Here is a 23,650-nt window from a genome sequence, read left to right as displayed (position 1 = left end):
CTTGAAATACCTTTCCAAGGAATTAGTTCACGTTGCGATGGTCATAAATAGAAGTCAATTTCCATTCTTGAAATGAAGAGAAAAAGAAAGAAGTCCAAACTGAATTTTTTTGGCACACAGCTATAACCAGTTGGAGTAACACGCGTAAAATATTATCTTGCTCACTGTATTATTTTTAGCACATCTGTTTGTACCATACGTAACTATTATTGCTCAACGTTCGTTTCCTATAGATTTCTCTCTGTAATTATTTCGCATAAAGAACATATACATATATATATATATATACACTCGTTATCTACCTAGAAATGATAACCAGATATGATGACATAAAACATTTTACCCTATACGTTCGGTTGATTTGTTTGTTTTTGAATTTCGCGCAAAGGGGGGGAGTAAGGAATATGGTTGGTTTAAATGAAAAAAATACCTTGCTAAGAACAGTTAGTGGACGAACCTTTAGTTCAGTTTATAAAATGCTTTTATGACATGTGGAAAATGTGTCGGATTCGCTTCTGAATGATAAAATATAAAAACACTTATAATTCAATGAGATAATAAATGTATTTGTGTTTTTTTTTAATTTCGCGCAAAGCTACTCGAGGGCTATCTTAGTAGATGAAGACGAGAGGGAAGGCAGCTAGTCATCACCACCCATCGCCAACTCTTGGGCTACTCTTTTACCAAAGAATTGTGGGATTGACCGCACATTATAACGCCCCCACGGCTGAAAGGGCAAGCATGTTTGGTGCGACGGAGATGCAAACCCGCGACCCTCGGATTACGAGTCGAACGCCTTAACTAACCTGGCCATGCCAGGCCAAATGATAAATGTAAGCATGTGATATTTAACATTTTACATTTTGTAAAACAACTCTTCGTTCTTACTCCAAAATTCAGAATTGTTGTTGTTGAACAAAATTTAGAGTAGTTGTTGTAAATCTAGTGTTTTAAAGAGTCTTACTCCTTTTATATTACAAAGAAAGAAATACTTACTTCTTGGCTGAAATCCTGTTACAAATACAGGACAAGGTACATAAACGACGTCTCCTGCAGGAGTAGCATTCCAACAGCTCCACCCATCAAACGTTGCTGGACAGTAAAGCTTGTCTGTGGCAAAAACGTGAGAAACAAACAAATTACTCTAGTTCTTTCTTAGTGGATTATCAAAACAAGAAGGTTCACGTATTTCTACTTACGTAATAAAAGTAAATAAGGTTTGTTTTGGGCTCAAAACCTTCACATTATTTGTCACGGCGAGTTTCAAGTAATCAAACAGATATTTCCAGATTTATCTGTTCAGTCTAAAAGTTATTTTTGGAAGATTATTTCTACTGTTTCGTCAGTAGAAAGATTATTTTTAATTTTCCATAGAGTCAGTGTATAAGATCCGAGTGTGATGTATTCATGATGTCATATCTGTACCTTGGGAGTGAAGAATAATAACGCTCCTTGTGACAGGAAATGGAGGTGAAACAGAAAAATCGTGACCTCTATTGCAAGTCTAAATGCATACAGAATAAAAATTTCACGAAGTTGGGGGATGCATATCGCGTAATAAAAAAGTTTTTCTTGTATCATATAAGCAAGAGTTCCATTATAGTATGATGTCTACGGAATAAGTAGTATTTCGTCTCCGTATAGTGAAATTGTTTGATGATGGCATACTTCAGTAAAGAGTAAACCTGTCGACCAAGTGAGCAGTAAACGTGTGATAAAATGGCCTTTTTATACCTGATATACCATTATTCATTAGAAGAGAATGTTGCCTGTGTGAGAAGTATTATACTCTTTATATATGATGAAACTGTTCTATTTCTCAGAAAGTGATGAAAATTTTATACATCTGATATACTATCACCGAATAATGAAATTATTTCATACCTGGTATAACTCAAGAGGTTGTTCGTGCCTCCGCCATCTTACCCTTATGCCTTAAGAGTGCTCTTTCTTTTCTGTGTTATACTTGATTCCACAACATGCTTGATTGAATAGGAACATAAGTAGATCCGCTAACCCCTTGTGTATTTTACCCTATGTGTATTAGCGTTACCCACAGTCCCAAGAGCATCCTCTCCCCAAAAAAAGGCTTTCCTTACGATGATTGAATAAGCTCTCAATGCCATCTGCACATTATCGGTATATTTGATAAACACCCAACATTCTGTACTTAATATACTACCAACGGATTGTTAAGCTATCTGTTCCACAAATAGTTTCCTCTACCAGTAATGGGTGGTGACATATTTTATTATTTTAGCTGTTGTATCGCAGGTGGGGACTGAAGTCGTATGGTCTCTAAGTGGTATGTCGCTCGTAGATTGAAATATTAGCATTAAATATATTAATAAATGCGGTTACTTTTTTCCAACATTGAATATTTTATGTATAAAAGGATGAATGCTGGTCATATGATTTCTTGGACATTTTCTAGTATGTTTGTATGGTTATGCAATGCAGTGAAAACTGGCAAGTGATTTAACGAAAATAATTCTTAAATCGTGTTTCTTAACAAAAGCTTTTAACATGTTGTTTCTACATTTGAAACATAACTGCAGTTGTCAGGCTAGAACGTTATTACCTGTTTGTTGTTCCATCCAACAAGTTACGACATAAATACCTTTTTTTGTTTTTGGTTTTTTTAGTAACCAAAGTGTTACAAAATGTGCTATCTGTGCTCTGCCAAACGCAAAATATCGAACACAGTTTTTAGCATTATAAGCTTTACTGCTGAGTCACTGGGGGCACTGTTGAACGGAGTTGGATAAAGTGGATTTACACTTCTACGTCACCACAAGGTTGGCTTACGGAAGGCCTATTGGAGTCTATTAAATCGTAACAAGAAGAGAAAATAACAGAACAATACGTGGACACACACATATATACACATAATTTTGTGGTGGTTTGTTGAAACAATTTCAAATAAATATAGATTAATGAAGTAAAAAAAGCACTTTAAACTGAATGAAAACATGATGCTACTCGTGTACGAGGTTATGATGGAAGTTATCTAATAACACAAATGCCGTATAAACTTATTTTTTTGTCAATGCCATTATTCGAACCGTCGTCAGAGTGACCCGGCATAACCAGGTGGCTAGGGTGCTCGGCTCGCAATCTGAGGGTCCCGGGCTCGAATTCCCGTCACACCAAACACGCTCGTCTTTTCAGCCGTTGGGATGTTATACTGTGACGGTCAATCCCACTATTCGTTAGTAGAAGAGTAACCCAAGAGTTGGCGATGGGTGGTGATGACTAGCTGCCTTCCCTCTAGTCTTACACTGCTAAATTAGAAAAGACTTACGCAGATAGCCCTCGTGTAGCTTCGCGCCAAATTCAAACCAAACTCTACAGGTTTTAGAATATTATTACAATGTTGTCTAATCTTAAAAAATCGGACACAAATACAGAAAATACATAACGATTAAAACATTCTGAAATATATCTTAAACACAGAAATAGAAGACACAGACGTATATTAAACGTATATCGGGTATGGCATTTACTTGGACCAAATTGTATACAGAATCCCGAGTCTATAAATGGAGATTTATGTTAGAGAGGGAAAGAAAATAGACTCAACGCTCGACAATAACATTTTGAGAACACAAAACATTGATAATTGACAAGATGTGGATGAACTATGAACTAAATAAATCATGGAACACGTCTAATCTCCTAAGAACAAATTCCCTACTGGATAGAAATGTTACACTCACTGAAATTGACTGTATTGACTGCGTGTAGAAAAAACAAAGAGTTTAGGCTTAGCTGCCTATAAGACTAATGTTGATCGCCTGGTGTTCAGCTTCACGTGTAATCACTGGGCGTTGTCTTCATTGGGCTTTATATCGGATATTTGTTGACAATTCAAGAGCCTCGTCTCTACACAACCCTGGTTCTCAAAGGTAATGCGTGATTCTTGTAAAAAATAAGTGTTTGTCTATCGTCAGGAAGGTCAGTTCCCTGAGGAAGTTATGAATGTGTCGCACTGTTGTTCTAAGTTTCATTCCGCCTGTCTTAAAGCATTTGTGTTAATCTAAATTGTTAGCCTTTTATTATTTTCGCCAGAAAAATGGATTTGCAATCGTAACAAAAAATAATATATATGTGTATGTGTGTTTTACGAGATTTAAATATAAAGTAAAGAAAAGGAATATTAAACGGACTTATTTAATAGCATAAGTACAATGTCATAATATTTTAAAGAGCTTTGCGTCGATCAGTTCTGCTTCAAAATTTAGTTTGACCTATTTCAATTCTGCTGAAAACTGAATTTAAAATGTCAAAATAACAATATTTTTTTTCTAACTTGACTAGTCCTGTTATATATAAAGAACCAAAGAACAACAGGATTAATTTTAGTCCTCACACCCTCTAGGAGATTTGCGTTGTTTCAAAACAGTATTATTATTTTAAAACTGTATTTTTTATTCTCCAAAATTCTTTTATCCCTCCCAATAATTCACATAATAATTTTTAAACATACCTTATACCCTATTACATTTCACATTCATAGACCAAATAATGCAATTTGTACAATTATTGTCTCTCCGGTGGCACAGCGGTATGTCTGCGGACTCACAACGCTTAAAAACCTCGTTTCGATATGCGTGGTAGGCAGGACACAAATAGTCCATTGTGTTGCTTTGTGCTTAATTCGAAAAACAACAGCTATGTGATTTAAAATATATCAAAATAATATATTAAAAATACAGTTTGAAATAAGACTAAATTATTTTTATTGTAATTTTAAAGGACTTGGTTAAGGGTTCATCTTCAGGTGGGAATATATTTTAAAACGTAGTTTTCAGTTGGACTAAACAAGATAGTTTAATTTTATGTTTAGTTACATCCATATTCTTAGCTGTAAATTCCACAGACGTAGACAAATACCGAATAAATGGTGAATACAGAAATATAAGTTCAATTCTTCTTCATAAAACTAAACAACTATATTGAGAAACAAATAGACAAATGAATACAAGTTGTATAGAATGATAAATGTATTAAAAGAAAGAGTTAGAGCATATAGTTTTAAGTGGCACTAAATTTTAAAATTAAGGGTTAGATTTTTTTAAACGTAGCATGCAAAGGTTTATCCTTTATTAATCTTTAATTTTCCTAAAATTAATATCAGCAAGTTTTCTACCCTTTAACAAGAGCACCTTATTTTATGAAGACGTACAACAAATCGAATGGATTATATGTAAGAAATGTGGAAAGTAGCGCTCCCTACCAAATGTTAAAAGTAACGTAACATGTTTATCGTAGTTTAATATGACCTTTTTAACTGATTAGCAGAAGGCATACATTTCAACTATTCATATCTTTTAGTGTATTAGGATTATATGAGTGAAGCGAATGAATCCGGCTGTCAACAAATATATATGTACCTTAAAAACAAAGGGTTCAGTTGACTTGCCGGAACAGTTTGGTATAATTTATCAGTGTAAAACTAGAGAAAAGGCAGCTAGTCATCACCACCCCCCGCCAACTCTTGGGCTACTCTTTTGCCAACAAATAGTGAGACCGACAGTCACATCATAATACCCCCACATCTAAAATGAGAAGCATGTTTGGTATTAACGGGATTCGAACCCGCGACCCTCGGATTACGAGTCGAATGCTTCAACCACCTGGCCATGTACTGAAACAGTTTAAAAAGACATGAAACAGTTTACTGCTTTATAGCATTTAACGTATATGGACGTTGTACAAATCGAATATACTAAACATTTTGGAATAGCATCTCGTTTATATCTTGCATATTTGATTCGTGTATCAAACACCCACTTCCCCGAAATAAATATTGATTTACATGTGTTTGAACCACAGAAAAAAAAACACGTCTTTTACATAAATTAAGGTAAATGCATCACTGATTCACTCTAGTAGAACAATAATTTATTTATTTCCATATAAAATAAAGAAATACATTTCTGTAGCGTCAATAATTGTAAAATTCTCTGTGTAGAAGTTTATTTCGTAAAATAAAATATTTATATTCTGTCTACTTATCTTATTTTGTTCAATGATCTTTTAAACTTTAATATTTGAATGGTTTTTTTGTTGTTTTGAGTAGTACAAAAATGAACTTCTGAAATTTGCTTTGAAATTTAAAAAAAATCTTTCCTCTTATTTCACTGAAATAAACTTATGAACACAAACTAAAAAAGCAGGAGTAACTATGACTCTCTTAAGGTAGACAAATGCCTCGACATCTAATTAGTGACCCGCATAAATGGATTAACGATATTTCCACTGTCCTTATCTAAGATCCAGCGAAACCACAGCCAAGGGAACGGGCTTGGAGAAATCAGCTATAACTTAATCTCATTACTTGCCTCCCAGTAGCTCTGCAGCGACACCAAAATCTTATAATGCTAAAATTCGGGATTTGATACCCGTGGTGGATACGGCACAGATAGCTTATTGAGTAGCTTTGCGCTCAACGAGAAGCAAACCTATAACTTTCAAAGGAATCATAAAATATTTTGGAAAGTTAACAGTCTAAAGTAGTGTTAATAAACTCTAAGACCTTCTAACAACTATTGTCATCTAATTTTACGCTGTTCGATTCATCACAATGTAGAGCACTGATAGCCGACTGTGTAGCTTTGCGCTAAAACAACATTCATTAGACCACAAAAAACGCTTAACAAAGCAATAATGCCCACAGAGAAAACTGAAAAAGCCAGTAGTACCACAAAGAATGCTTAGTAAAGCAACAACATACCTTGATACAGCTGTCAATGTTGCAAATAAAAAAAAGATATAAACGAAGCAACAATATCCACTGCGAAAATTGTAACAATAATTAGTATCAGAAAAAACAAACTGCTTAATGACTCAGTAATATTCACTAAAACAGCCAATTATATCAGAAAAAAACACACACCCTTAATTGGCCATTAGTGGTCACACAGAAATATTAAGTTATAAGTGCATCCTGGAAAGCATTTTTAACAGTTTACCAACTATGTTTCAGCGATAAATATGAACATTGAACTAGATGTTAGTAGTTACAAAATTCAACAATAATCACTACCAGTGAGACGTTGATATGTCTCTTGATTTATAACACTAAAAATGGAATTTCAGTACCCGTGGTGGACAGCGCACAGATACCCTGTTGTGTAGATTTATGCTTAATTCCAAACAAACAAACAAATTATCACTATTTTAATTAGATTCGGAAATTTCAGCCCAGCATGGCTAGGTGGTTGGCGCTCGACTCGCAGTCTGAGAGTCGCGAGTTCGAATCCTCGTTACATCAAAACGTGTTTGCTCTTTCAGCCTTGGAGCTTTATAATGTTATAGTCAATTACACTATTGGTTGGTAAAAGAGTAGCCCAAGAGTTGGCGGTAGATGATAATGACTATCTACCCTCTATCTAGTCTTTCATTTCTAAATTAGAGACAGCTATCGCGGATAGCCCTCATGTGCCTTTGTGCGAAATTGAAAAACAAACAAATCAAGAACATTGTCGTTGTTATTGTTCTGAATTAAGCACAATGCTACAAGATGGGCTATCTGTGCTTTGCCCACCACGGGTATCGAAACCCAATTTTTAGCGTTGTAAGTCCGCAAACATACCGCTGTGCCACTGTCTGTTACAAAAAAAAAAAAAAGCGAAAACTCTTGATTATTTGCTAGCATCCAAAGTCACTGTAATAACGTAACATTTATTCAGTAGACGAAAATATAGTGTGTTTTCTAAAAGCAAAACAACATCGGGCTATCTGCTGAGTCCACCGATGTGAAACGAAAATATACAAAACAGTTTAGAAATAGTTTTAAACTAATTTAACTTTATATTCAATTATAAAGATAATAAAATCCAAGTGTTTATTTGCTTTTTCGAATTTCGCGCAAAGCTACTCAAAGGTTATCCACATTAGCCGTCCCTAATTTAGCAGTGTAAGACTAAAGGAAAGGCAGCTAGTCGTCACCGCCAACTCTTGTGCTACTATTTTATCAACGAATAGGGGGATTAACCGTCACATTATAATGCCTCAACTGGTGAAAGGGCGACCATGTTTGGTGCGATGTGGATTCAAACCCCCGACCCTCGGATTACGAGACGAGTGCCTTAACCACCTGGCCATACTGAGCCCTGTAGAGAAAGATGGAAGTGAAATACGTTATATGTAAATGTGAATGTGGTAAAATGTTGTATCTGTTTCTGTCACAGAGAACATTCGATACGCTTTCCGTCTTTTTGATTCAGCGTATCAGACCCATTCCTACAGAAAACTAATGCAAACACCACCGTACTCTATCAGCTGAATAAAGCAAGTACAAGCATCATCTGTTCTGGACAGTGTTCACTGATCCTTGTTATAACCTAAACATTGTCATGCATTTTATTCAAACCGCAAAACTCGTGTTGTACAGAGAAGGCTAAATAAGAGTGATGGTAGTTTGACGAGAAAAATAAAAACATCCTGATTTCCAGTCGTTGGTTTGTTTTAAAGATTATGAGAAACTATAATTGGTATATATATTGGTTCACATAGCTGTTTATATTATTTAAAGTAATAGACTGGAGATAAGGTAACAATTTAACAACGCCTACCATCAACTCTGGAGCTGCTCCAATCGAATAGTGGGATTTGCTTACATGTTTGTAGTTAAGAACAAAGCTACAACGGACTACTCTGTGCTGTGCCCACAAGAAGAATCGAAACCCCAGTTCCTAGCGTTGTAATTCCGTAGACGTACCGTTGTGACACTGGGGGGGGGTGATTTGGTCGTCACTCTTAAAGCGTACCCATGGCCATGAGGTGTGCAGCATGTTTCTGAAGTAAAGGGTCGTGAACCATGAACACTCGAATGTACAGTCTATACGCTCTAACCACTCATCATAATTGTATTTAAATTATTTTTTATTGGCCCTTTGTGGCTTTTCAGTAAGAAAGTGTGTGATACCATTTTAGTTCTGCCTTGTGTGCTTTAATCTTCTATGAACGACGCCTTTCGTTCACTGTTCTACATAACAAGTCATCTTGTTTACAACACAAATATCATTCACTTATCATATACGTTGCTTGTGTTCATTAAACAAATGATCAGTTGATTGTGAACTCTTGTTAAAATATACATAACAGAGTAAACTAAAATGATCATCAATAGCACTGTAATGGTTTTCATATCAAATGCTAATCGGAAATAGGATAAGTGTTCGCGTATCCCACAGAATATCATAACTCTTAAAGGTATCTTTAAAATGTTAGTTTCTATGAAATTAACCATTTTGCAGTCGAGTTAATACCATTCTTAAAGTGCATCAGACAAAATCTTATTCCCCTTAGGCCAAGAAGCTTTTATTAAGTCATAATAATTTCGAATGCGACGTTTTATTTATAATTTCCATGCAATTGTGCACATTATCTCTGATTTAAAATACAGAACATTAGTAGAAAGAAATGAGCTGTTCGTGTATTTGAATAAATTGATCTCCATTTTGTCTGATCTGTTAATTAGCTCATTATATATATTTTTTACCTGAATAAATCAACATTGGACATCAGTGTTAAAGTGGTGGCGCTAATGGCCATTTTACAAAAATTCAAACTCCATATATGATTGAAGAAATCTATTCCGTTGTTAATATAATATTAAAATATATTAAAACACCAACAGGTACATAGCATCATTGTACTTCACACCAGCACCCTAGCACCCAAGTACCTTTTTTTATTGATAACTACTAATAACAGTGTTTATTTGTTTATTTTTTAATTTCACGAGAACGATCTGAGCTAGCCGTCCCTAATTTAGCAGTGGAAAGCTAGAGGGGAGGCAACTAGTCATCATCCCCCACCGCCAAGTCTTTGGCTACTATTTTACTAACGAATAATGTGACTGATTATAACGCTTCCACTGGTGAAACAGTGAGCATGCTTGATGTGATGGGGATTTGAACTCACGACCCTCAGAGTAAGAGTCGAGCATCCTTACCTCCTGGTCATACCGCGGCCAATTTGTGTATTTCTATACTGAATCTCTTATAAGTTAAAATATTCTAGCCAAGAATGAATTCCAGTTACCTATAGGTTGTGGTTTTGATAATACATCATAAACACATCTCTCAAATTCCTGACTAGTCTCTGTTGTCGCATAAGGTGATGTTTGTAGCTCGTCCATGGCATTGATTAGTTTCTTGACCAACCTTTTGTGGGTGACCTGAAAATAAACATCACCCATTGTAAAAAAATAAAATACAAAATAAACGTCAATCCCAATATCATAACTGTCACACAGAAGCACTTTGCTAGAGAAATAGTTTTATAAAAGTCATACGTAAAATTATCCTAATATTGCCAAGGAAGTTGTTCCAAAAATATTATTATATCACATGCATCAGTATAAAACGTTTTGATTTTTCAGTGCGGAAGAGCACTTGAATTAACAGTTCATTAAGTAGTCTACAAACAAGTTCTGAAGAAATAAACAGGTGGATACAACCTTTCAGAAGAACCGAAATTTTTCCCACCTAAGCCTTCTTAGAATAATATCGTTATAGTGACGAACACAGTGTATAATATATTAATTTCAATATATATAAAAAGTTCGAACCGTTAAAATCCACAGCCTTCAGTTAGCCCTACTAAGAAACCAACTGAATTATGATTGATGCAACAACATAGTAATCACAGCCCTCACTAGATTTGTATAGAAATGATGAGAATTTATTGGTAACGATACATTTGATTTCCCTCTTGTATGTAAGCTATACAAATAAATCATCAGGGGGTTGAATGTTAGTACGCCTGGTAAACTTTACCTACTGCACTCATCTCTCAAGTTTTTTATCAACACAACAGCGTTTCAATATTTTTCTAGAGGCCAGAACACCGAGAGAAAAGAAACCGTCTGAAAAACTGAAGTATTGTGGCTAGAGAAGAGATGCTCTTATTTTCAAGGAGGAAGACCACTGATGCGAGAGATAATGCATTTTTCAACTTAAAGCGGGAATTTAACCTAAGATCTTTTTTTACTATTTTTTCGAAAAAGAACAAGGAAAGTTAATTTTGTGGGTTTGTGTGTTTTTCTTACAGCAAAGCCACCTCGGGCCATCTGCTGAAACCACCGAGGGGAATCGAACTGCTGATTTTAGCGTTGTAAATCCGTAGACTTACCGCTGTACTAGTGGAGGGCGAAAGTTAATTTAATTTGGCACGTTCAACATCAGATACCTCCGACAGTGTAGTGGTTAAAACATTTCAGCTAACACCTTTACTGAAGAAAAAAAAAAATCCCACCTCATGCAAGTTTTATATCGCCTCATCACAATGGAGGTTACCTTTAGAAAATGTGATACAGCATACAGTCATGCTATTGTTGGCAGTAGTTCGGCATTAAACACATCTCACGAAAAAACACACTTTTATTTCCGTTTGAATTATGTACGTAAATGGTAAAATGCGACTAGTCTTTACACTACTAAATAGGCACGGCATGGCTGGGTGGATTAAGGCGTTCGACTCGTAATCTGAGGGTCGCAGGTTCGAATCTCGGTCTCACCAAACATGCTCGCCCTTTCAGCCGTGGGGACGTTATAATTTAACGGTCAATCCCACTATTCGTTGGTAAAAGAGTAGCCCAAGGGTTGCGGTGGGTGGTCATGACTAGCTGTCTTCCCTCTAGTCTTACACTGCAAAATTAGGGACGGCAAGTGCAGATAGCCCTCAAGTAGCTTTGCGCGAAATTCAAAACAAACAAACAAACACTACTAATAATAAGAACAAAAAAAATTACATATGCTTTTTCTGGTTTGCGTAACATTTCAGATTCAAAGGTTCCATTTCCAGAAATAGTCGTAAGTCTGCACACATTCTTCTTTTGTTGACAAGTCCACGACCATCTTGGTAATCTTTATAATGTGTTAATTCTTTTTGATTATAAAAAATTGGTTTTATCTCCGAAGTATAAGCTTTATTTAACACATATATCATAGCTATGATATTGTTTTATTTCTGTATTAGAGATATCAGTGTGTTAATCTTTTGAAACAACGTATTAAAATGAACACTTGTGGAGATATTCGTCATGCAACGTTTGATATAACACAGTACGTTCGTTTATTTCTTGTTAAACGCAAATATAACAGTTGTCTATCTGTGCTGAGCCCACCTGGATTATCGAAATTCAATTTGTAGTGTTCTAAGTCTCCAGACTTACAGCTGAGCCACCATATTCAGTTTTTAGTATAGTTTTTCTTTTCCGTTTCCGAGGTGAGCTGTGGTTAGTTTGATGCGGTATCAGTTTTAGAAACAAGAACTAAAACTTTACTACGGAATATTTCAACCTGTTTACTGCCAAATAATATTCAACAGCACGAAAATGAAAAATGCAGATAGATAATCGGACAGAAGAATAAAACCAACTACAAATTAAAATATAGACACATAAACTTATTTACCATCGATCAGTTACTAAACTTTAACGATAAAAAAAACAGCTTAAGTGTGCTGGCGAAACGACTGGCTCTGATTTAACTCAAGTCATTTTAGAAACAACGCAAGAGCCATAATAGTTTGCTGACAAGTTGCACACTGTTTACATTATTTAGCATCTGAGAAGCGTAGCAGGTTATCGATTTCTTACTTAACTATATCAAAACACAAGAGTACGGATATAACACTGCTACGGATTAGTGTCACGTTACAAGACATCGTGGAATGTTAAGTGTTAGTTCTCATCAATTTGGGGCTTCACGAAGTTGACACATCACTTCAGATAGCAACTCTTTCCCCACTAGCTGCATAAGACGCAGATGAAATTTTCTCCATAAATGATTGATAGTGTTCTTCTACAGTTACATAAATACTTTACATATACAGACTTTGCCATCGATTTTCCCATTAGGTTCAGAACTGCAAACAGCTTAAAAACTTTTGGTCTTGGTTTCGAAAACCATTGTGTTGGATCAGGCATACAGTGTTGGAAATCATCATGGAAAGATACAGGTGATATACATCCATGGACTAGCAACAATGACTGATCGTGAGTACTCAGTTTATCATTAGTGCAATATATTATTATAGAAAATGCAAAAGAAACTACAAATAAATTGAACAATACAATAATGTTTTGTAGTCGCTTTATAAACAGTATAGTTTGTTTTATACTGCCGTGAATTTATCAATGTATGATTGTAAAATATTGTTCAAAATTTATGACTCTGTGTTTAGTTGCTGTTCGACCTTTTCAATTTCCATATAGACCCATGCTTATTAATATTTGTACCAAAACTTTGTACACCGTATTTCACCGTATTTTTTGCATGCCTAGAATTTCTGTCTCGCAGAATGATCAAATCCTCCCCAACAAGTCTTGTTCCTATGGGAACGTCATGATAAAATCACCTGTCAGCAGTAAGGGAGCTATCAATTCTTTGTAGATCTCCAATACTGGCCGAGCTGCAATCCACACACGTCACTTGTACTTGTTCCTTAATACTGGCCGAGCTGCAATCCACATCTTTTAGTTACATTTGTCCCTCAACACTGGCTGAATTGCAATACACACTTATAACCTGTATTTATCCGTCAACATTGGCTGAGTTACAGTCCACTCTTATCACTTGTAATTGAAAACGTTCTCTTCATTTTGTCGGAACAATAACAACACATACTCTATAGTTGGTTGTTGACAAACTTTTATTTGTAGTCATTTATAAAAGATCCTTTTCCCCTATCCTCCAGCTAACTTTACAATCCAGTTGTTCGAAATCTAACATTGAAGCATTTTCAATGTAATGAATGCTTTATTGGATCTGCAAAAGACTTTCACACCGATATTAATAGTTTTGTCATTGGCAAGATCTCTGTTTAGATTATTACGTATTATATAAAGATATAAAGAGTTCCCCGCTGGTACAGCGGTAAGTCTTCGGATTTACAACGCTAAAACCAGCGGTTCTATTCCCCTCGATGGACTCAGCAGATAACCCAATGTGGCTTTGCCGTACGAAAACACACACATAAAGACGAAAAAACATATCCAGTGTCATTGAACACCACGTTTGAAAAACTTGAAGCTTCTACTTTATTCGTTTACATTGTAAACAATATACCTTTACGTACCATTTTATGTTTCCTTAAAACTCTGATTAAAATGTGATATTTCTTCAGTCTGTCGTACAGAGTATCTCTTACGAACTAACACATTGATTTCTACACGTTTGTCATTTGGCATTTTTATTTAGGGAGTCACAACTGGATCATACATTAGGAATAGTATGGCAACCAGAACTATTATAGGCGTTATGATGGGATAGAACCGTGAAATGTATCAGCACAGGGGTCCAGTATGGCCTGGTGATAAGGCGCTGGACTCACAATCTGAGGATCGCAGGTTCGAATTGCTGTCACACCAAATATGTTCGTCCTTTCAGCTGTAGGAGCATTATAATATAACGGTCAATCCCACTATTCGTTGGTAAAATAGTAACCCAAGAGTTGGCGGTAGGTGGTGATGACTAGCTGCCTTGTAGCTCTTCACTACTAAAATAGGAACGCCTAGCGCAGATAGCACTCGTGCAGCTTTACGTGAAATTCAATAAGAAACAAGCAAACTATCAGCACGTGACTGAACCGCAAAGTAGTACATTTTCGAAGCTAACTGAGAGGTGAGGATAATCCCATAATATATTTACATTTTATATCCATTCTAATTCACTTTTTCTATTATTACTTTCAATGCTGTAGAGATACAAGAAAAAGCTGATTATAAAGAAGCCATCTTTGCCTTCAGTAAAGTTTTTATAGTCCAGCTGTTCCCATGTTTTTAATAGAAGTTTCTATCGAATAGAACTACCAAGCTGTTACGAGGACTCTCATACAGTGCGCTCTGTATTTCAAGTTTCAGTTATGTCCGTGTGTGTTAGTAATGAAAAACACAATTTTTAAGATAGCTCTCGTGTAGCTTTGTGCGGAATTCAAATCAAACCAAATCATATCGTACTTCAACAATCTTGAAAGCCCGGCATGGCCAAGTGGTTAGGGCGATCGACTTGTAATCTGGGAGTCGCGGTTTCGAATTCCCGTCATACCAAACATGCTTACCCTTTCAGCCATGGATGCGTTGTAAAGAGTTGGGAAAAGGTAGCCCAAGAGTTGGCGGTGGGTGGTGATGACTAGCTGCCTTCACTGTAGTCTTACACTGTTAAATTTGAGATGGATATCCCTGGTGTAGCTTTGAGTGAAATTGAAACCAACTAGTTTGTTCTAGTTCGGGACAAAGTCCACGTTTCAAACAGTGAAAACGTCTAGACCAACTTCCTAACTACGTAAATCATTGAGCAGAATAGCTTTTCTTTGCAGTTGAATGTACAATAGGTGCACAGACATATACTTAAATGATTCAAGTGTAATAAAAAATAAAATAAACATAAATTTTATAAAAACTCAGGCAGTGAGGTTTTTCTTCGCAAGTACATGAAAATTACACAGATAACACTTACAAGATATATTTTATTGAAAAGTGATTATGAACAAACAACTAAGAAATCATTTTTTTTTATTTCGTGCAAAGCTACACGAGGGCTATCTGCGCCAGCCATCCCTAATTTTGCAGTATAAGACTAAAGGGAAGGCAGCTAGTCATCACCACTCACTGTCAACTCTTGGGCTAATCTTTACCAACGAATAGTGGGATTGACTATAATTTTATAACACCCCCACGGCTAAGAGGATGAGCATGTTTTGTTTGACGGTACTCAAACCCGCGACCCTCAGATTACGAGTCGAATGTCTTAAATCACCTGGCCATGTCAGACAATTAAAATGGAACTGCATCTCTAGTGAAATGCGATATAATAAGAACAATTTGTATTGCTATTTCGCTAATTATGGATACATGTCTTGATCATCCATCGAAATTTAAACTGGATATTAACGTAATGCTTTCAACAGAAGCAATAATTAATGTTTACCAAAATACTTCTGTAAATAGGTCTTCCGAAATGTCCTTAAAATAAAAAGAAGATAAATATTTCTTTTATCACAAATAACAAACAGGCACAGTTAAAATTTATGGACCCAGAATAGTTATGTTGATAAAAGGCGTAACTCTACACTCTTGAAATGTTCCAGAAAGCGTAGCTGTATTTCCCGGAGTACTTCTTTCTTGTTGGTCCTGATAGTCCAATTGACCCACTCGGGTGACTGAAGCAACTGTTATAATAGATCCAAGTGGTATGATTATGACAAATGACAACTAAACAGCCACTAATGAGAGTTATCTATTTAGTTAAGAATTTTCTGCAACTGATCAGTCCTGTCCATTAAGGACCTTGTACGTCCTTTTAGTCTCCTTGTACAATGGTAACTTTGGTTCTTGAAGTTAACCTAGTTCAATTACAGTTTTTATATCCACAACGGCTTCTGCATCATGTTGTGTCAAGTTTGTGATATTTACTTTGGCAGTGCACTACACAGCTATCGTTTCTTATTTGTGTGTGTTTGTGTTTTCTTGTAGCAAAGCCACATCTACTACGTCCTCCGAAGGGAATCTAACCCCAGATTTTAGCGTTGTAAATCCAAAGACTTACCGCTGTACCAGCGGGGGACCGTTTCTTATTTCTTTATCACCTATATGAATTCGTGAACACGCTCTTCGATTTCCTTTACAACCACTATTATACATATCTGGTTTGGTATTGCTCTTGGACGACTTCAAAACATTCTCTTATAATTTTTGGTTCCATTGTTGTTCCTATATACGAACGTTTCGGTATTGCTCTTGGACGACTTCAACATGTTATCTTATATAATTTCTGGTTCCACTGTTCCGATGTTCTTTCTAAATCTTCACATTGCTTTTTAATACTATTTTATTGTTGCTGTTTTTTAGCTTAAAGCTATACAATCACAGGGAATCACACCTCGGATTTCAGCATTATAAGAATGCAAAGCCTTGGCTCTGATAAAGTACAAAATAGGCCTGGCATGGCCAGGTGGTTAAGGTACTCGAATCGTAATCTGAGGGTCGCGGGTTCGAATCTCCGTCACACCAAACATGCTCGCCCTTTAAGCCGTGGAGGCGTTATAAAATGACGGCCAATCCCAATATTGGTTGGTAAAAGAGTAGCCCAAGAGTTGGCGGTGGGAGGTGATGACTGTCTTCCCTCTAGTCTTACACTGTTAAATAATGGACTGCTAGCGCAGATAGCCCTCATACAGCTTTGAGCGAAATTCACAAACAAACAAAAGTACAAAATATTCTTCACTTGTAAAACTCGGTCGTTTTCCTGCCAGCAAATATTATTAGTTTTAACTGATTTCGTCCGCTTTTAAAGAATGACTCGAAGAGAGAACAATTTGGTGCAGATATAACTAAATTATTTAAAAACACAACCAAAAACATTTGAATTTCACTTCACTGAGAATATAAGAAAATAGTTTTGATTAAACAGCATAACCTTTTGCACAGAAGTTTCAACAATTTTCTGAAATTTCGATTTTCTATGAAGGCGTAATTACTATTACAAAGATTAGACACATAAATCACATTTACACGCCTTCTGGCAAAGGTTATAACATATTACCAAAATATATTCGAATATTCATTACGAGACTATAATAATGAAATAAAAGTGTATAATTATTTAAAAAGCTACTGCAATGGACATGACATTTCTCCATTAAGTTACAGAAATTTGCGCAATAAATTCGTACACCACGTCAAAGTCAGTTTTTATCACGTATAGAAATGGATTCACCTTCCTTCAGACAGAGGTTTAATTTCAAAGAAAATTATAAACATTTCATACTTTTATAAGTTTTCGCACACTTTATTTTTACCCCTTATATACAAAATTACACGTCAGTATCATAAGCAAAGTCATCGTAAATGAGCATAATTACTCAGTTGTCATACATAAAACTGTGCTCCCTATCGGCTAAGTGATATATCTGCAGACTTACTACGCCAGAAACAGGGTTTCGATACCCGTGATGAACAGAGCACACATTGCCCATCGTGCGGCTTTGTGCTTTACTACAAACAAACATGAAACTGTAATAATTTTGTGAAAGCTGTCTTTACACGGTTAAAAGTCACCTTTTTTTAATATAAATCAGTGAAATATGTTATTTAATTATTATATGCTAACTTGCCAAGCAACACTGTTAGCATGATAAAATATTTGACAAAAGTTGAATGTTATTAAATGTTTATCATTGCCGTAAGAAGCAGTTTTAAAGTTTTCAGGTCATTGACATTTATAGGGGAATTCTGGGGGCATGACTCCCAGAAAATGTTTAAAAATTTGATTCTATGAGATCGAACCTTGAGTCCATTTAAATACAAACAATATAAATAAAAACTGGGAACGTAAAGATCTGCACATAGGGATCGCAAAAAGATAAGGAAACAAGAATGTAGGTACTGTATACATTTAATCAAACTACAAATTACTGTTCTGTGTAACTAAATTCCTCGTATATAATACATAACAATGAGCAAGTACATGTCTAGACTAAGTCAACCCATAAGTGTATAAACATTCACCTGTAGAAAAGCAGCTTTTTTAATTAAAACATATACACCCTTGTGCAAATTAATTAAAACAAAAAAGAAAATTATGATTTATTAATTTTTTGCGTTTTAGTTCTGAGAATCCAAAAATTAGTCACAAATGAATACATGATATGACCGCCTTTATTTTTAGAAGTTCATTAATCCGCTTTGGCATCGAGTCCACAAGTTGACTGCCATCTTAACTAATATTTGGATCGCGGTACCACACCTCAATTATGGTCTCAATTAGCTTATCTTTCGTAGTACAGTCTTTTCCCCGAAGTCTTTCTTTACAAATCGCCCATAGATTTTCAATAGGATTTAAGTCCGGAGAGTTTCCAGGCCAGTCCAGCACTTTTATTTGCATTGTAGTTATAAAATTCTTCACAAGTTTCGATGTGTGGCACGGAGCCAGATCTTACTGAAAAATGACAGATCCATCTGGAAATCGTTCAAGAAATGAAAAAGAGATTTTCAGACGGATCTTGCTGAAAAATGCCAGATCCATCTGAAAATCTCTTTTTCAATTCTGGAACGACTCTTCTTCTCTGCAAAACTTTGATGTATTGTGGTCCTCGCGTCATACCTTTTACGATACGTAAGCCTCCGACGCTATAGTAGCTGAAAAAGCCTCAAAACATCTACTTCAAGGGATTTTTTGCGAACTGATTGATGTGAGATTCTCGAAGTTTCTCACCTGGAGATCTGCGAACATGCAGACTTCTTTGACCCTGTACGAAGAAATGAGTCTCGTCACTGAATAACACCTTTTTTTCATTGTTCTTGCGTCCAGTTCTTATATTTCAGATTCCATTGATACGGTTTTTTCTTCATTGAGTTGGTAAAAACTTGTTTTTTGACTGGTCTCCTTACCCTTCGACCGACATCAAGAAGCGTACGACAAACCGTTGAAGAGCTGACTTTTATTCCTTTGACCACCAAATCTCTTTTTATGGCATCACTTGTCTTTCATGGATCTTTCACACTCTCCCTGACCATGTACTTGTCGTCTCTTGGCGTTGTTTTCCTTTTTCGGTCACATCTTCTTTAACGTTTCGGACTGATAGATCCGATACTCATCTTGGCCTTGATCACACGGCTGACGGTCGATAGGCTAACACCAACAACGTCCGCGATTTCCCTGTATGTCATGCCGGTGTGCTCGTGTAGTGTCACAATCTTTGTACGCTTTCTAGGAGTCACGTCCATTGTGTATGACGGCTGAAAGACGACTGATTAGCAGTAAAACAAATAGCCTCATTTTTGAAAAAAGTGTAACGCAATTACGAATGACGTAATATTCCTCAAAATTTTGTCATATATCTAAAAAATAGATCGACCGTACTGCAAACCACAGCTAATGACGCCGTCTCTATGAAAAAAAAATACTATTAACATAAATCAGCGGGTCCAGCGAGCCAACACCGGCCGCCATATTGTAAATATTGAATATTTACAAATATTGTAAAATGATCGTTTGTTTCAATTAATTTGCACAAGGATGTAGTCTAAAATATCGCTTTAAATAAATCTTCGTACCTTTCAAAGTAATTATTCTGGGAAAGTCTTTAATAAAATTTAATATTAGGTGTAGGGATTCTTTTTTTCATTCCTTCACTTCGTACATAATTTTGTGGTTAGCTCCATAAAGACACGGATTGTATAGTGTACAAAGCACTGGATATCTATCTACATGCTACTGTCGTCTAATGTTTATCTGTTATTGGCTGGAAATTCCTGTTTCACCGTGTACTTAAGCTTTTTAAAGGAAATAAATATATTTATAAATAAAAGTTAACTTTAAAAGATGATGATAACATCTTTTACACTGGAATTATTATGTTGTTTAGTATATACAAAACATATAAGAAAAAACTGCCTTTTCTACATTATAAAACCTCCTCAGTGCTTTATTTAATATTCTACAAAAGCTGTGAGTGCAATATACCATGCTGGCGATAAAGTAATAATAATAAAAAATGCAAATGGGACGTTTTGAGCTAATTTTCTTTTCTTTATAAGTATAATATTTGTGCTTTTTGTGCATTTATATACGTGTACAATCAATAACGCTTCATACGGACTTTGAATACCATTTATGAGTTATAAAGTCTAAAATACCTAAAAGACAGTCTTGCTAAAATTTCCATTTCAACTGTTTGTGTGAAGACTTCTAGGATTTTTGAATTACAGAATATTTAGCTCAGAAAATTGTACTTTTTGTCAAGTTTCACAAAAAGTTGCGTCTTTCACTCAAGTCTCTTCTTTGTTTTCGTTAAAAATATTAAAAAAAAACTGTGAAAGAACTTTTAACTCTGATAAATAAATAACTTTATTAATATTAACTTTTACTCAGAGCAAGCTACCCATTTAAAGTGAAACCAAATTTCAGCGTGGCAACAGTAGCAACTGTAGATAACACTATGTAACAAAACTTTTACTTTTCCTTGTTCCTGGGCAGAAAGTGTTATTTCCCAATTGCTTATGTCTAAAGTAAATGGAAAACACCTATTTTTCTCTTCAAGCTTTCCTTTTGTAACCTGGGAAATGAAATGTTCAAATTTACCCATTTTCCAGAACATTCCAAGTAGTTTCAGTGCTGAGTAGCTGATAAATAATTTTCTTCAACTTACAAGAATGTTCTAGAACTTACGAGAATTTTCAAGAACATTTTAGAATTTTCTAAAACTTTCCAGTAATATATATACAGTGGCCCACCACTTCCGTTTAGTTCTATCTGCCTAAGTGAACACAAAGACCTATTTGATTTTATCAGAGATGGCATCAAGCATTCTCCAAACGCATTCTGCTATGAATGTGGCCAATTTATCAAGACAAGGGCGAAAAAATACTTTGTGACAGCATCTATTAAAATGTGTGAAGCCTACAACGTATATTATGGCATGCCTGCTTCTACCACAATGTATCCTGTCTGTGCAAAGCAAATGGAATTGCCTGTAACCCGAATGAGTGGCGCCTCTTAATTGGTAGCTCATCTAAAAGCCTCACAGCTGTGCCACTCCATAACGGGCGTAGTATCCGTCTCTTCCCCTGGTTCATTCGGTGTACCTCAAAGAGGAATACAACAGCGTCAAGACCTTGCTAGAAGCTTTGAAGTATGATGAGTATGGCTGGGAGGTTATTGAAGACTTCAAAATGGTGGCATTCCTGATGGGTCTCCAAGGAGGCTTTACCAAGTTTCCCTGCTATCTTTGCCCTTTGGGACAGCAGGAACACTGTAGTGCACTACAACAGGAAGCACTAGCCACAACGGACCGAGTTTTCTATAGGGAGGCACAATGTCTAGTGTGAGCCACTAGTGGACCTCCAGAAGGTGTTGTTCCCACCATTGCACATAAAATTGGGTCTTATGAAACAAGTTGTCACACTCTTGATAAGGAGTCAGCAGCCTTCAAGTGCCTTCAAGACTCCTTCTCTAAGCTGTTTGAGGCAAAGGTTAAAGCTGGTGTCTTCGTTGGACAACAAATAAAGAAAATTCTGGAGTGCACATAATTCCCCCAGAAGCTCAGTAGGAAAGAAAAAACTTAGGGCAGCTTTGTCACGGTGGCTTCTTGGGCAATCACAAGGCCGAAGAGTATGTGAAACTGGTTCAGGCTGCAGGATGTCCCTGAAAGTCCATATCCTTGACGCTCATCTTGATAAATTCAAGGAGAACATTGGAGCATACTTAGAGGAGCAAAGTGAGCGCTCCACCAAGATATACTGGATTTTGAACGCCGCTACCAAGGAAAATTGTATAACTGGTTACCGGTTACCGTATCACGAAAACATGATGGAAGACTATATTGGGAGCTGATACGTGAAAGTGATTTAAATTACAGTCGCAAATCTCGAAAAACTACTCACTTCTAAACATTTTTGTATAGCTTCAGTATAAATGCATGTAAATCTTGATTCATATGTTGTTTTATTCAGATCTTACACAAATGAAAATGTGAAAAATTGCTCGTTTTTACCTAGAAAATAGGTTAATTTCTAAATTTCATTATCCAGGTCACAAAAGCAAAGTTTGAAGGGAATAATGGCCATTTTTTGTACTTTTACAACATAAGCAATTAAGAAATAACACATACTATCCAGGGACAAAATTTGTGTTACAAAGTGTAATTAAACATACAAATCTTCATAAAGAAAAGTATAAGGAAAACTACTTCATAATCTATACGTATTACTGACAACCTCAATAATAACGATATTTTCAACAATAATAATAACAATATCTCATGAAGTTCTGTCAACTGAGGAGACTTAAGTTAGTTCTAAATATATATATATATTAGTGAAACCAAATAATTACATTCCATTGAAGCTAAATAAATAAACAAAATTACGAGGAAGGACTGCGTTAAAAACAGCAAACCACAAACTCTGATCAATTATATTATAACAATAATTGTTTAAAATATAAACAAAACACATTAAAACTAAACAAAATACGTTGCGTATCAAAAAAAAAAAAAAAATCCTAGGGTACAAGGTACCCGATATGTTAAATATTCTAACCAGTGACGTTGATGAAAGTGACAAAAAACAAAAATGTAACAACGTATAACTTAACTTAGGAACTGGCAAGTCTAAACTTTCCAAACATGACATGGCCTAGCGCGTTAAGGCGTGCACTTCGTAATCTGAATGTCGCGGGTTCGCGCCCGAGTCGCGCCAAACATGCTCGCCCTCACAGCCATGGGGGCGTTATAATGTGACGGTCAATCCCACTATTCGTTGGTAAAAGAGTAGCCCAAGAGTTGGCGGTGGGTGGTGATAACTAGCTGCCTTCCCTCTGGTCTTACACTGCTAAATTAGGGACGGCTAGCACAGATAGCCCTCGAGTAGCTTTGTACGAAATTCCAAAACAAACAAACAAACAAACCAAACGTGAAGGCGGTACAAATATAAATCACTTGTTTATTACAAAGAGCAATCTCGTGAGAAATTAGAATTTATTAGCTCGTAAAATGCCTAAGAGTAATTTGATCCCCATCTCTTAATTAGCTAGTAATGACAACGCTTATATGTTGTCTGCCAATGTGCACACTGAGAAATTAATTCCGAATATACAAGTGCTGTGTCAGGTGTGCTTAGTGTCTATTGAGA

At 35.8% G+C, this 23,650-nt stretch overlaps 1 protein-coding gene across 12 annotated transcripts in view; it reads right to left on the bottom strand.

Annotated features, from left to right (window-relative positions):
- LOC143252637 (calcitonin gene-related peptide type 1 receptor-like) overlaps positions 1 to 23,650 on the bottom strand; it is a 196,664-nt gene that overhangs the window by 26,377 nt on the left and 146,637 nt on the right. For all 12 annotated transcript variants that reach the window (XM_076505057.1, XM_076505064.1, XM_076505058.1 and 9 more), the window contains 2 exons: positions 10,057 to 10,192; positions 997 to 1,110 (listed from right to left, as the gene is read on the bottom strand). In XM_076505057.1, the coding sequence (XP_076361172.1) occupies positions 997 to 1,110; positions 10,057 to 10,192 (250 nt within the window). The remainder of the gene's footprint in view (positions 1 to 996; positions 1,111 to 10,056; positions 10,193 to 23,650) is intronic.

Source organism: Tachypleus tridentatus, chromosome 6 (assembly GCF_004210375.1).
Source record: "Tachypleus tridentatus isolate NWPU-2018 chromosome 6, ASM421037v1, whole genome shotgun sequence".
NCBI classification, from domain to species: Eukaryota; Metazoa; Arthropoda; class Merostomata; order Xiphosura; family Limulidae; genus Tachypleus; species Tachypleus tridentatus.
The sequence above is the reverse complement of the archived record's forward strand: the minus strand, read 5'-3'. Positions and strand labels throughout refer to the sequence as shown.